We start from the raw sequence: 15,162 nt of genomic DNA, 5'->3' as shown, positions 1-15,162 counted from the left end.
AATGAACAACTATGGGGAAAAAAACAACTTCTCCAAATTGACTTCTCAAACCCCGGTCTCATCTGCTTGGTCTGTTTCGTAAGCGTGTCCGGAAATTGGTTTAAAAACTCTTTGGTTTTGATGCTCTCGAACACGAGCATTAAAACCGTGATGTATCATGGGTAAATTGTGACAAGGCTGTCTTGGTCTCTCCTTCTGACCTGCACATGGTTTTCAAGAGAGTCGAGTGGACCGTTCTTTGTTCGTTATACCCATAGAGATAGATACAGGACTCATCTTTATATCTGTGCCATTGTAGCGTATGTGACAGTTTAGGAATGGGAATCGCCATTGCGGCTACAACTCATAGGAATCCCGGTTTATACCTCATTGGAGAAGACGCAAATTGGAAGCAATTGAGATTGCCCCAAAAGTAACCAGAACATTCCCCCAATGCATTGTGGGTGTGTAGTGTTTGCTAACTTTCACGACATTGCAGCATAGACGGGCTACCTTCATCAAGGTAACACGTTTATATTTACTAGATTAATCCATAGTAAAATCGTTTGTTTTACTTTATATATTTCAAGAAATAGGCAACGAGTTTAGTCATGAAATGAGTCTGTCATTTCTAAACGAATTTCAAACCAGCATGGGATGGGAGTCCTACGGCTACGGTATCAGGCAGCTGATATGGTCCAGAGTGCATGCAAGGTCGTGATATTTACATAACCGCTGCTGTTGCAATGCTAATTTCAACAGTTACTGTAATATCCTATTTAGAACAACTCATGAGTTACAGACATATGGAAATAACAAGCTAGGGGTGCTGTTGTTTAAATATTTGATCATTAGCTGTATGACTGGTTAATTAACAGGCTATACGTGGGATGAGCTAGCTATGAGGCATAGCAGAAATTCATGACCCTTTACAAATTTCTTCTTTCTTAACGTTAATCTCTGTTATATCACTGACAGGTCTGGGGTGTCGACCTATCCAGTGACTTGTCAGGCAGAATGGATCCCATGTCTGGTTCAACAGTTAAAGCAGAGGGCTTTGTGGTCGCTCACCCCTATGCTGGCTCACCACCCCAGGGATGCCCCATGCAAAAGGAGACCAAACCAAGTAAGTCTCTTCAGCTGTGTCAGGTTGATACTGTTTGTGTTTGTCTATTGGTTCTCTGTTGTCTGCAATGTATACCCATAACCCCATCAGCTATCACACCTTGCATAGCAATAACAAAGCAGATATTGTTTTTCATTGTACTAATGTATTTTGACCTATCCTCTCAGGTGCACCATTACCACCACCAGAGTGTCCCATGCACAAGGCATCTACCCCGGCCCAGGTTGAGAGCACGGCCCCCCCTTCAGCCCCAGCTTCAGACCAGGCAGGGCCAACACATCAGGATCGGGCATACGAGTTTGTGGAGTGCCCCATGAAAGCAGCCAACAGAGAGAAATTTGTGTCTGACATCGATATAGCAAACATGGTACGCAAAGCAGCTAAAATACTTTTACATGCACTGTGTATAATTCTTACTACTATGTAATTACAATACTTGTTACTCATACAACTATAATTACGCTGTGATAAGAACACTAAAGTAAAGTGTTACAGAGTTTTTATATAAACTGATGTACTAAATGTTGTTTAGTGTACCTCTCTTTTTTCATAACCCAGGAACTGGTTGACTAACAGGCTAAAATCGAATCAAACCAAGTCAATTAGGATATAGATGACACTACAGCATATATTGATGAGACTTAAAACCCTCTCATCGTTATGTTTTGTTGTTTCTCTTTATCCAGATGCCGCCACCCAATCAGCAGCCTGCCCCAGGTCAGCCGTTTGATCTGTCAGTGAACAGAGAGGAGTCCCAGATCCCCCGGGGTGGTACAGATCAGAACTGGGTCTACCCCTCGGAACAGATGTTCTGGAATGCCATGCTGAGGAAAGGGTCAGTCGACCAATCAGAACACTGAAGAGATATGGCTTGGGCATTGAGATAGAATGTATTGAATTGATAGAACCTATAGTTATATCTCTATGGGCTTGGGTTTAGGGTTTCTACTGTTGTGTACTGACTCATTAAAATTGTTTCACAGATGGCACTGGAAGGATGAAGATCTTGGTCAAAAAGACATGACAAACATCATCAAGATTCACAACCAGAACAATGACCAGGCATGGCAGGAGATTCTCAAATGGGAACAATTCCATAAGAAGTGAGTAACCAATCAACATCTCAGACTCTGGTACAATACCATGTAAGGTTGAGCGCACTTCAATCAATCAATCAGTCACATTTATTTGTAAAGCCCTTCTTACATCAGCTGATATCTCAATGTGCTGTACAGAAACCCAGCCTAAAACCCCAAACAGCAAGCAGTACAGGTGTAGAAGCACGGTGGCTAGGAAAAACTCCATAGAAAGGCAGGAACCTAGGAAGAAACCTAGAGAGGAACCAGGCTATGAGGGGTGGCCAGTCCTCTTCTGGCTGTGCCGGTTGAAGATTATAACAGAACCTGGCCAAGATGTTAAAATGTTCATAGATGACCAGCAGCGTCAATAATAATAATCACAGCACTTTAATAAGCACTTTACTGACGCTTCAAATTACTCCTGAACAACCAGTGCATGTCATGATATGTGTGCCATACCAGATATGTGAATTGTATTTAATTTCTTTCTTTCTAGGGAATGTCCATGCGGACCCTCCCTGTTACGGTTTGGAGGCAAAGCAAAAGAATTCACTCCTAGAGCCAGATTTCGCCACTGGATGGGGTGAGTTTTTGGTGTAAACAGTTCTGCATAAAAGTTACATAAATTCAGCAAAAAAAGAATCCTCCATTTTTCAGGACCCCGTATTTCAAAGATAATTCGTAAAAATCCGAATAACTTCACATGTCTTCATTTTAAAGGGTTTAAACACTGTTTCCCACACTTGTTCAATGAACCATAAACAATTAATGAACATGCACCCGTGGAACGGTCGTTAAGACACTAACAGCTTACAGACGGTAGGCAATTAAGGTCACAGGTATGAAAACTTAGGACACTAGAAGCCTTTCTACTGACTCTGAAAAACAGCAAAATAAAGATGCCCAGCGTCCCTGCTCATCTGCGTGAACGTGCCTTAGGCACATGAGGACTGCAGATGTGGCCAGGGCAATACATTGCAATGCCTGTACTGTGAGCGCTACAGGGAGACAGGATGGACAGCTGATCGTCCTCGCAGTGGCAGATCATGTGTAACAACACCTGCACAGGATCGGTACACCCGAGCATCACACCTGCAGGACAGGTGCAGGATGGCAACAACAACTGCCCGAGTAACACCAGGAACGCACAATCCCTCCATCAGTGCTCAGACTGTCCACAATAGGCTGAGAGAGGCTGGACTGAGGGCTTGTAGGCCTGTTGTAAGGCAGGTCCTCACCAGACATCACCTCCTCCCTCATGTGGTACCCTTCCTGCAGGCTCATCCTGACATGACCCTCCAGCATGACAATGCCATCAGCCATACTGCTCGTTCTGTGCGTGATTTCCTGCAAGAAAGGAATGTCAGTGTTCTGCCATGGCCAGCGAAGAGCCCGAATCTCAATCCCATTGAGTACATCTGGGACCTGTTGGTTCAGAGGGTGAGGGCTAGGGCCATTCCCCCCAGAAATGTCTGGGAACTTGCAGGTGCCTTGGTTGAAGAGTGGGGTAAGATCTCACAGCAAGGACAGGCAAACCTGGTGCAGTCCATGAGGAGGAGATGCACTGCAGTACTTAATGCAGCTGGTGGCCACACCAGATATTGACTGTTACCTTTTGATTTTGACCTCCCTTTGTTCAGGGACACATTCAATTTCTGTTAGTCACATGTCTGTGAAACTTGTTCAGTTTATGTCTCAGTTGGTGAATCTCCTTATGTTCATAAAAATATTTACACATGTTAGGTTTGCTGAGAATAAACGCAGTTGACAGTGAGAGGACGTTTCTTTTTTGCTGAGTTTGCATGCAAAAATATCTACATTTTCTTGACACAGAACTAGCCCAAGAAGTACCACTAGCACTCTTTTTCTGGTTGTTTCAATTTGTGATACACTAGATCATACGACCGGATTTTGTGTTTGCAGGTATGGCTTACCGTTTGACAGGCACGACTGGATCGTAGACCGCTGTGGAAAGGAGGTGCGCTATGTGATTGACTATTACGACGGCGGTGAGATAAATAAGCAGAACTTTACCATCCTGGACGTGCGTCCTGCCTTTGACTCCCTCAGCGCCGTGTGGGACCGTATGAGAGTGGCCTGGTGGCGCTGGACCTCCTCTTAAACCCCAACTCTCCCCACACTAATAGCCTGATCCCAGATCTGTATGATGTCATGCCATTCAATGATAGTCAGAGAAGTTGGCTAAATCACATACAGATCTGGGACAAGGCTATCTACTACCACTTAAGATTCACAGGGTTGAATACCATCTCTATGTTCTCATGAATTGATTTGAGGGAGTACTAATGTATTTATTGACCAGTCTGGCACTCTGCTAATAACTCAACTTGTAATTGACAGCTAGATTGGCTTCATTGCTTGAAGTGAACTGTTTTGATTGACTTTGAGTCCACACAAGCAATCACATGTATATTTACTCACTGTAAAAATTGTTTGTTTGGGAGGACATACATAATTAGTGGCTTTTCTTTAGTGAATCTTTTCTCCTAAGTTGATCAAATGGAACTGTGTGCTATTTGTATCCTGTATTATGTTTAAAGTAAAGGCATGTTTGTATGGTGTTGTTTTAAGTTAAATGGGGGAATACTGTATTTGTGGGTTTGTAGCATGTATTTAAAGTGTCCCAATGACTAAATGCATCAACTCCCAGGTCAATGGAAGCAACCATTTGGAATGAACTCTCAATGAAGACATTGATAATGTATTGTCCCAGATAAAACAGGTTAATGTGTATTCTTTGGCTTGATTTTCAATGCATCACACAGTTGCCTTTTTTAAATCATAATTTAGTTAAATACAGGGCAAATTATTTGTTTTATTTAGTATAGTATACGCTTCTGTCTTAAGCATCTTAAATAACAGATTCAGTTTTTGAAATAGTAAACTTGAAGGCAAAAAGGCAAGCATGATATGTGGACTTGGTATTCCAACTGACTATAGGCTATTGAAGCCAACGACTGAAAATGTGAGCGAGGCTTTACCAGTGCGCCACAGAGTATAGATGAAAGACAGCTTTTCTCCAGTTATCTGAAAATCACATGCTGTTATTTATTGTTGACCATCAGATGTGATTAATGTGTATTGTGAACAGATAATGACGCTCTGAGTAATTTCGGTACAATTGAGAAGGGTGCAACTGCAGCCTCGAAATTCCGGGCATTCCTTGCATGTGGGCATTCTTGCATCTGCAGGTACCCCTCCATACTTGCATTGGTCCGTTTTTTAACTACCACTCCAGTACGAAAGATGGCGGTAATGCACCATAACGTTGGATGCCAACTGTCGATAAACCACACAGAAGAAGATGATGCTGGGAGCGACAAAGGTATCTAGCTAAAGCTAGTACATACCGATAAGTGTCTTTCGCCCACTATTTCCCGCAGTTCTGTTAACAATGGCAAGGGCATCTGATCGGCAGGCGGGGGCGAAGGACACTGTTTACCGATGTTGCTAGCAAAGAGGACTCCGGTCACAACGGGAAAAACTCAAGATAACTTTGATTTCCCTTTTGACCTAATAGTTGGGATTTCAGCCACACCCGTTTCTGACAGGTGTATAAAATCGAGCACACATGCAATCTCCCCAGCCAAACATTTGCCTTACTGAAGAGCTCAGTGACTTTCAATGTGGCACCGTCATAGGATGCCACCTTTCCAACAAGTCAGTTTGTAAAATTTCTGCCCTGCTCGAGCTGCCCCGGTCAACTGTAAGTGCTATTGTGGTGAAGTGGAAAAATATAGGAGCAACAACGGTAGGCCACAAGCTCACAACAGGACCAGTATGCTACACAATCTCACGGAACAGGACCGCTTAGTGCAGGACGCACGTAGTGTGTAAAAATCGTCTGCCCTCGGTTGCAACACTCACTACAGAGTTCCAAACTGCCTCTAGAAGCAACGTCAGCACAATAACTGTTAGTTGGGAGCTTAATGAAATGGGTTTATATGTCAGATTAACCGCACATGAGCCTAAAATCACCATGCGCAATGCCAAGCGTTGTCTGGAGTGGTGTAAAGCGCGCCGCCATTGGACTGGAGCAGTGAAAACGCGTTCTCTGGAGTGATGAATAATGCTTTACCATCTGGCAGTCCGATGGACAAATCTTGGTTTGGTGGATGCCAGGAGAACGCTACCTGCCCGGATGGATAGTGCCAACTTTAACATTTAGTGAAAGAGGAATAATGGTCTCGGGCTGTTTTTCATGGTTCGGGCTAGGCCTCTTTGTTCCAGTGAACGGAAATCTTAACATTACATCATACTTTCTAGACGATTCTGTGCTTCCAACTTTGTGGCAATAGTTTGGGGAAGGCCATTCCCCAAGCTGAGCATGACAATGCCCCTGTGTACAAAGCGAGGCCCATACTGAAATGGTTTGTTGAGAACGGTGCGGAAGAACTTGACTGCCCTGCACAGAGCCCTGACCTCAACCCCATCTAACACCTTCTGGGATAAATTGGAACACAGACTGCGAGGCAGGCCTAATCGCCCAACATCTGTGCCCAACCTCACTAATGCTTTTGTGGCTGAATGGAAGCAAGTCCCCGCAGAAATGTTCCAACAGATTCTAGTGGAAAGTCTTCCCAGAAGAGTGGAGGCTGTTATAGCAGAAAATGGGGGGACCAACTCTATATTAATGCCCATGATTTCGGAATGAGATGTTTGACGAGCAGGTATCCACATACTTTTGGTCATGTAGTGTAGTTTTAATTACAAGTTGAACTAGCTAGCTACACTACAAGTAAATCAGCTCTTTTGACCATAGTTTCTTGTCTGGATACGGGTGGAACTAAAAATAGGGACTTGAAGTACATCGGACATAAACAACAAGCACACATTTAACGCGTACATTTTTTAAAACAAAATGAGTGAAAGAAGCACCGATTTCTTTTGAGATATTTTGAATGACAGTTGTAATTTGAAATGTCTGAGCTGGCATTGGATGAAATGTCCGTTTTATCAGCAATTTACTGTGAAAAGGACGAATTTGAGCTACTTGAGAAATCAGGTAAATTGTTGAGCTAGCTAGCTGTGTTTCTCTACACCATGATTTGCCTAGTAACTCCACGATGATTTAGAAGAAGCATCCACGGAGTTGGGCGCAGATTATACTTTTTTTTAAATGAAACTCCGACTCCTTAGAATCGCTATGCCAGGGATCATCGACTAGATTCAGACGTCGAGCCCAGAACATCGTTACAAATAATTTGTAGGCTACAAATTCACGGTAAGAAGCCGAAACAGGTATACAATTTGACTGGTTCCACTTGTATATAGGCAAGTTTATTGTTACTCAATGTGTATTTATTATTACGTGTTTTACCTTTCTATTATTTCTCTATTTTGTTTCTCAGCATTGTTGGGAAGGTTCCCTAAGTAAGTGTTTCACAGTTAGACTACACGTTGTATACTTTATTTGATTTAAAACATAATTTCTAACCCTGCTTACATTTTGTATATGATCCATACACTCATTGGCCAGTTTATTAGGTACACACATCTGGAACTGGGTAGGACACTGCTTTGGCTCCAGAACAGCCTGAATTATTTGTGGCATGGATATGTTGCTCAATTGGCATCAAGGGATCTAACGTGTGCCCGGAAAACATTTCCCACACCATTACATCACCACTGCCACCATCCTGTACCGTTGACAGCAGGCAAGATAGAGCCATGGACTCATGCTTCTTACTCCAAATCCTGACTGCCATCAGCATGACGCAACAGGAACCAGGATTTTTCGGACTAGGCAGGTTCCCCTCCTCAATTGTCCAGTATTGGTGGTTGCATGCCCACTGGATCCACTTCTTCTTGTTTTTAGCAGGCAGGAGTGGAGCCCAGTGTCTCATTCTCTTTAGACCAATCACCAACGAGCTGTTTTTTGCCAACAAGACTGCCGCTGACTGGATGTTTTTAGTTTGTTGCACCATTCTCTGTAAACCCTAGACACTTATCATGCCTGAAAAGGCCAGGAGGCTGGCTGTTTCTGAGATACTGGAACCTGCGTGCCTGGCATCAATGATCGTACCACACTCAAATTTGCTTGTTTTGCACATTCTAACGTGCTGCGATCCCAGACTGCCTGCTTAATACAGCAAGCCATGGCCACATGACTCACTGTAGAAGCAAAAACATTTTTTTGTGAATGGGGTGGTGTACCTAATAAACTAGCCACTGACCATATATCTCTCTTAATCGTGGGAATACTATGGAACAGATTTCCAAAATTAAAATCACTCCTCCAACAATTAAAATAATATTTGTTTGCTAAATTCTTTTGAGGCCGAATAAAATCACCCCGCAAGCCGCCAGTTGGGGAAACCCTTCAAAAATGTATTTTCTTTAACCCTTACCTTGTCCCTATGTTTGTCTTCTGTTGCATGCTTTTTTTTGTTTGCTGAAATCTATACTTTTAAATAAAAAGCTAGTCAAATACAATCACCGGTGGCAACTCGGTGCAAATCTCAACAAGGAAACGGTCGGTGGTTGTTTTTGATTGTTTGCTGAAATCCATACTTTTTTTTTATAAAACAAAGGCATGTAAAAACAAGAATAGGTACACTGTAAGGGTTTAAGAATTTATATTTTGAGGTATTGACTGCATGCGTGTCGGCAGCTAATTTCCCAAACTAGTATGCGCTCAACCCCGTAGATGAAATCATTGTGGAGTTAAGGTACTTGGAGTTGGCAATTCCACAATACATTATGTACACTGTAGCTAGAGTTTTTACTTTATGTTAGCTAGCTGCCTAGCCTAGATGCTAGCTATGTATACCTCGTAGTATTTTATATGTGGTGTGACATTTTATGAGTTACTTGAACATGTTAGTGTTTTCACAGCAGAAAAGGGACTTGTATTCCGCATCCAGATGGAGGTGGAAGCAGCCACCAGTGAGAGAACTCTTTTGAGTCTCCTCTTCCAACTGCCGACAGAGTACCCCCACTGTGTCCCAAAAATAAGTGTCAGCTCTAAACAGCTCTCCAGGAAACAATGCCAACACATCAAGCAGAGTCTGCTGGAAAAGGCCTCCGCACTGGAGCCAGACCCCATGGTTCATGAACTACTGCTGTGGCTCCAACAGAACTTCACTGAACTTACTTTAAATGACCAGTCCCTGGTGGAGGTGCAAGAGGAGGGTGGTGAGGAGGAGACGTGGATAGCTCTTTTTCTAATAGACCATATGAGGTCCAAAACAAAATATATAAAGGCAATTGAAAAGTGGAGCTCGGATTTGGGGCTCACCGGAAGGCTGTTCTTGGGGAAGTTGATACTGGTCCTTCTTCAAGGCACAAGGAGGAGTATCAAGGTAGTGTAGAGTTTAGATAGTTTAGACTTTAACTAATGCAATGACGTCTCTTCAGGTCAGCTATAACACATGATAAATAATGAATATGATGTACAGTTGAAGTCAGAAGTTTACATAAACGTAGGTTGGAGTCACTTTTATTGTTAATAAGATTAGAATATGTTTCTGAACATATCAACATCTAATGTGAATGCTACCATGATTACGGATAATCCTGAATGAATCGTGAATAATGAAAGTCAACAGGGGAGTGAGAAAGAGGCATAAATATCCCCCCCCACACACACACACACACACACACACAAAAAAATGCTAGGTTATCGAGAGGTTATCGTGTTTTGGGGGCATAATCACTAACCCTAACCCATTATTCACGATTCATTCAGAAGTATCTGTAATCATGGCAGCATCCACATTCATGTAGAAGTGTTGAGAAACAAATTATATTCTTATTAACAATAAAAGTGACTCCAAAATGACACAATTCATGATTTACCATTCATTTCTATTGGGCACAACATAATCAGAAACACAACTAAAACAAACTGCAAATGCATCCAACAAGTTTGTAGAGTCACAAGCTTGATGTAGTCATTGCGTGCTAGGAATATGGGACCAAATACTAAACATTGAGTAAAATGAATTCTTATGACACCTTTAAATGGCTGGACTAGATAGATAAAGTGCTTTAATTTCCAAACGGTAAAACGTCTGTATTAAAATACCCTCAAATAGATGGTAACATTGTATACTGCCACCTCATATAAAACGTTTGATCTCAAATTGAAAGTTTTAGTATTACTGTCCAAATAAATACATAGGGGAGTGTATGTATGAAAATACCCCAAAAGGTGACATTCTAATATAATAAATAATATATCCCATTTAGCAGACGCTTTTGTCCAAAGCGACTTACAAGTCGGCTGGGGCCACTACTTTTTTACATATACTGTCACCTAATGTAAAACATCTTATATCAAATCTAAAATGCTGGATTATAGAGACAAATAAAAAATGGTAGCTTCACTGTCCAAATTCACTCCCCTCCATAAATATGTTATGTTTTAGGCCTAATCCACTTCTTTAAAGATGTGGTGTTCATACTTCATCTGAACCTAAATGAATGACTGAAAAAGCATAGTATGTATGTCATTTCACAAAATGTCTGTTGTTTTTCACTTTTCCTTTGTTCAGTAATTAACTGCATGTACAGAAAGTTGTACTGAATATGAAAGTTGGAAAATATAATTCAGACAAACAGTGCTGGGACATGTTGGCTTGGCACCTTAATTATTGCAACATCATACAATACATTTATTGATCATTATTACCCTGCCTCCATCATTTGCCAACCAGGAAGAACTACTACCCATGCTAAACTTGTACTTGAACAGTATTAATTAACTGCTGGTTTCACAGGTCATTATATTTACAAGCCAAATCCACTGTTTGTTTTCCCTCTGTAGGAATACATCCATCTCCAGAGAACTGTGAAAGTAGATGTGGATTCATCAGGAAAGAGATGCAAAGAGAAGATGATGAGAATTCTTTGTGAAACCCAAGTCTCAGACCTCAAACGGTTAAGGATTTCCTCAGCTTTTCTATATGAATTTGTGTCATAATGTGGGCATTTTGCAATTGTACATTTGGGTATTATAAAGGTCTCTGGCAATGTGTTCAAGAACTCACTAATCAGTCCTTGATTTCATTTACTGATCCTCACTCTATCATCCTTCAATGTGTTTCTTCTCTCATTCACAGGATCTCATCTTTTGAAATCAAAGAGTTTTTGTCCCTTGAGGAGCTGCAAAGGGAGTTTGAGCAAGTTGGACTAATGAAACTGTACCAGGAGTTTGTGGCCACATTGCCGTAGCCATCATGGCTTTTGTCAAGTCATGCTTTTCCAGACTGGTGCAGATTATGTGAACTTTATACTTTCCATATGACAGTCAACGGAAGGACTAATCTAAACATCTGATTAACATTCAGTTATGGGTTACATTTGTGCATTGAACATGTAAAAGGTATTCAAAAGGTTTTTCTACCATCCACATGATGGCAGCAAAGTCTACCATTTGAATCAAAGATTTGTAAAGTTGTTAGTTTATTGAAATCTTTTTTTTTTATTGTCACACACTGGATAGGTGCTTTGAAATGTGTTGTTATACAGGGTCAGCCATAGTTGCATGCCACCCCTGGAGCAAATTACTGTGAAGTGCTTTGCTCAACAGCACATCGATAGGTTTTTCACCTTGCCAACTCAGGTATCCACTTAGGCTATTCCCTAGTTGAAAAGTTGTGCCTTGCTTTCTACTCCTGACAGATTTGTTCCTCCTTCTTGTACCTCTTCATCAGATGAAATACATGAAGGTTAAGGTCATATAGAAAAACTTCTATAAAGTGGTCCACAAATCTCTGATGTTACATGAAAGTTGCATCATAGGACTTAGCTTCGGGTTGCGTCGTGGATGTTGTATACAGATGCGTATCGTTCCGATGCCTAGCGTCTGAAATTAATAACAGCCATACAGTTTTAGCCTTGCGAGCCACCCTGATTTCGCAAGCTTACATACAGTGCATTTGGAAAGTATTCAGATCCCTTGACTTTTTCCACAATTTTGTTACGTTACAGACTTATTCTAAAATGTATTAAAAATAAAAATTTCTACATAGAATGCCCCATAATGACAATACCTTATTTACATAGGTGTTCAGACCATTTGCTATGAGACTCGAATTTGAGCTCCGGTGCATCCTGTTTCCACTGATCATTCTTGAGATGTTGCTACAACTTGATTGGAGTCCAGCTGAGGTAAATTGAATGGTCATGATTTGGTAAGGCACACACATGTCTATATAAGGTCCCACAGTTGACAGTGCATGCCAGAGCGCAAACCAAGCCATGAGGTTGAAGGAATTGTCCGAAGAGCTCAGAGACAGGATTGTGTCCAGGTACAGATCTGGGGAAAGGTGCCAAAAATGTTTGCAGCATTGAAGGTCCCCAAGAACACGGGCTTCCATCATTCTTAAATGGAAGACGTTTGGAACCAACAAGACTTCCTAGAGCTGGCCGCCCGGCCGAAATGAGCAATAGGGGGAGAAGAGCTTTATTCAGAGAGATGGCCAAGAACCCGATGGTCACTCTGACAGAGCTCTAGAGTTCCTCTGTGGAAATGGGAGAACCTTCCAGAAGGACAACCATCTCTGCAGCACTCCACCAATCAGGTCTATATGGTAGAGTGGCCTGACTGAAGCCACTCCTTAGTAAAAGGCACATGATAGCACGCTTGAAGTTTGCCAAAAGGCATCTAAAGCATTCTCAGACCAGCGTCACTGACTTGCCTAGTTAAATAAAGGTGAAATTGTAAAAAATAAAAGTCACGGCTGGAAGAAACCTGGCATCATCCCTACTGTGAAGCATGGTGGTGGCAGCAGCATCATGCTGTGTTGATGTTTTTCAGCGGCAGGGACTGTGAGACTAGTCAGGATCGAGGGAAAGATGAACGGCGCAAAGTACAGAGAGTTCCTTAATGAAAACCTGCTCCAGAGCACTCAGGACCTCAGACTGGGGCGAAGGTTCATCTTCCAACAGGACATCGACCCTAAGCACACAGCCAAGACAATGTAGGAGTGGCTTCGGGACAAGTCTCTAAATTTCCATGAATAGCCCAGCCAGAGCCTGGACTTGAACCCGATCAAACATCTCTGGAGAGACCTGAAAATAGTTGTGCAGCGACGCTCTCCATTCTGACAGAGCTTGAGAGGATCTGCAGAGAAAAATGTGAGAAACTCCCTAAATGCAGGTGTGCCAAGCTTGTAGCGTCATACCCAGTAAGACTCAAGGCTGTAATCGCTGCCAAAGGTGCTTCAACAAAGTACAGCGTAAAGAGTAAGAATACTTATGTAAATGTGCTATTTCAGTTTTTTATTTTTAATACGTAATTTTTTTTAACCTAAACCTGTTTTTGCTTTGTCATTATGGGGTATTGTGTGTTGATTGATTAGGGGTTGGGGGGAACAATTTAATCAATTTTAGAATTTGCCTGTAATGTAACTAAATGTGGAAAAATCAAGGGGTCTGAATACTTTCTGAATTCACTGTAAATGGTTAGCTGTATCCGTGTCACAAAACCGAATGTAATCTCGCAAAACTTCCGGGTGTTTGTACAAGGTTAATAAAAGTGTACAGTTGAACAAAAAATTAAGATTCCTGTTGACAAAGGCATATCTATAATCTCAAAAACATTTAAAAACAGATTTTATCCAGGGTCTTCCATTCTAATGGTTAGCCTAGTATTGTCATTTTTTTACTGGAAAACACTCGTTCTTCGACATATGTCCACACACATAAGGCTGTAATTAATTTAGGCTGGAAGGTACAGGAACAATGCTAAACTAGGATGCTGTCTGTATACAGCATCCTAGTTGCGATTTGAAACTGCTTAGGACTATGTAACGTCCCATAAACCTGTTCATGTATTTGTAACTGTCTATGTAACTCTATGTAACTGTCTATGTCTATGTAACTGCCTATGTCTATGTAACTGTCTATGTAACTGTCTATGTCTTTGTAACTGTCTATGTAACTGCCTATGTCTATGTAACTGTCTATGTCTTTGTAACTGTCTATGTAACTGTCTATGTCTATGTAACTGTCTGTCTATGTAACTGTCTATGTCTATGTAACTGTCTATGTAACTGTCTATGTCTTTGTAACTGTCTATGTAACTGTCTATGTCTATGTAACTGTCTGTCTATGTAACTGTCTATGTCTTTGTAACTGTCTATGTCTATGTAACTGTCTATGTCTTTGTAACTGTCTGTCTATGTAACTGTCTGTCTATGTAACTGTCTATGTCTATGTAACTGTCTGTCTATGTAACTGTCTATGTAACTGTCTGTCTATGTAACTGTCTATGTCTTTGTAACTGTCTATGTCTATGTAACTGTCTATGTCTATGTAACTGTCTGTCTATGTAACTGTCTGTCTATGTAACTGTCTATGTCTTTGTAACTGTCTGTCTATGTAACTGTCTATGTAACTGCCTATGTCTATGTAACTGTCTGTCTATGTAACTGTCTGTCTATGTAACTGTCTATGTCTTTGTAACTGTCTATGTCTATGTAACTGTCTGTCTATGTAACTGTCTATGTAACTGTCTATGTCTTTGTAACTGTCTGTCTATGTAACTGTCTGTCTATGTAACTGTCTGTCTATGTAACTGTCTATGTCTTTGTAACTGTCTATGTCTATGTAACTGTCTGTCTATGTAACTGTCTATGTAACTGTCTATGTCTATGTAACTGTCTGTCTATGTAACTGTCTATGTCTTTGTAACTGTCTATGTCTATGTAACTGTCTATGTCTTTGTAACTGTCTGTCTATGTAACTGTCTGTCTATGTAACTGTCTATGTCTATGTAACTGTCTATGTAACTGCCTATGTCTATGTAACTGTCTATGTAACTGTCTATGTCTATGTAACTGTCTATGTAACTGCCTATGTCTATGTAACTGTCTATGTAACTGTCTATGTCTATGTAACTGTCTATGTATATGTCTATGTAACTGCCTATGTCTATGTAACTGTCTATGTGACTGTCTATGTCTATGTATCTGCCTATGTCTATGTAACTGTCTATGTCTATGTAAC

General features: G+C 41.2%; 2 protein-coding genes across 7 annotated transcripts; both read left to right on the top strand.

The window, feature by feature from the left end:
* Window positions 1–160: 160 nt before the first annotated feature.
* Window positions 161–4,938, top strand: LOC135558581 (holocytochrome c-type synthase-like). 2 transcript variants are annotated; one of them, XM_064992488.1, is made up of 7 exons: window positions 161–502; window positions 958–1,105; window positions 1,273–1,472; window positions 1,792–1,940; window positions 2,089–2,208; window positions 2,681–2,767; window positions 4,108–4,938. In XM_064992488.1, the coding sequence occupies exons 2-7, from the start codon at window positions 997–999 to the stop codon at window positions 4,304–4,306; spliced, it is 864 nt and encodes a 287-aa protein (XP_064848560.1). In that variant the 5' UTR covers window positions 161–502; window positions 958–996; the 3' UTR covers window positions 4,307–4,938. The 2 variants fall into 2 exon arrangements, with proteins under 2 accessions (XP_064848560.1, XP_064848559.1); XM_064992487.1 differs by lacking the exon at window positions 161–502 and adding an exon at window positions 612–693.
* A 575-nt stretch (window positions 4,939–5,513) lies between these two features.
* Window positions 5,514–14,357, top strand: rwdd3 (RWD domain containing 3). Of its 5 annotated transcripts, none has more exons than XM_064992482.1 (5): window positions 5,514–7,210; window positions 7,345–7,429; window positions 9,046–9,509; window positions 10,976–11,088; window positions 11,271–14,357. In XM_064992482.1, exons 1-5 carry the CDS (start codon window positions 7,145–7,147, stop codon window positions 11,380–11,382), a joined length of 840 nt encoding a protein of 279 aa, XP_064848554.1. In that variant the 5' UTR covers window positions 5,514–7,144; the 3' UTR covers window positions 11,383–14,357. The 5 variants fall into 5 exon arrangements, with proteins under 5 accessions (XP_064848554.1, XP_064848553.1, XP_064848558.1 ...); XM_064992481.1 differs by having other exon boundaries at window positions 9,043–9,509; XM_064992486.1 differs by lacking the exon at window positions 7,345–7,429 and having other exon boundaries at window positions 5,514–6,875; window positions 9,043–9,509.
* The last annotated feature ends 805 nt before the right edge of the window (window positions 14,358–15,162 follow it).

Source organism: Oncorhynchus masou, chromosome 17 (genome assembly GCF_036934945.1).
Source record: "Oncorhynchus masou masou isolate Uvic2021 chromosome 17, UVic_Omas_1.1, whole genome shotgun sequence".
Lineage (NCBI taxonomy): Eukaryota > Metazoa > Chordata > Actinopteri > Salmoniformes > Salmonidae > Oncorhynchus > Oncorhynchus masou.
The sequence above is the reverse complement of the archived record's forward strand: the minus strand, read 5'-3'. Positions and strand labels throughout refer to the sequence as shown.

Bases quoted from the DNA above. Each gene is read 5' to 3' on its own strand.
- LOC135558581 (XM_064992487.1), top strand. From the start codon at position 637: ATGGGAGTCCTACGGCTACGGTATCAGGCAGCTGATATGGTCCAGAGT. The intron at 2,209-2,680 runs GTGAGTAACCAA...CTTTCTTTCTAG, and splicing joins TGGGAACAATTCCATAAGAA to GGAATGTCCATGCGGACCCT. The intron at 2,768-4,107 runs GTGAGTTTTTGG...TTGTGTTTGCAG, and splicing joins AGATTTCGCCACTGGATGGG to GTATGGCTTACCGTTTGACA.
- rwdd3 (XM_064992481.1), top strand. From the start codon at position 7,145: ATGAAATGTCCGTTTTATCAGCAATTTACTGTGAAAAGGACGAATTTG. The intron at 7,430-9,042 runs GTAAGAAGCCGA...GTGTTTTCACAG, and splicing joins TTGTAGGCTACAAATTCACG to CAGAAAAGGGACTTGTATTC. The intron at 11,089-11,270 runs GTTAAGGATTTC...TCTCATTCACAG, and splicing joins CAAGTCTCAGACCTCAAACG to GATCTCATCTTTTGAAATCA.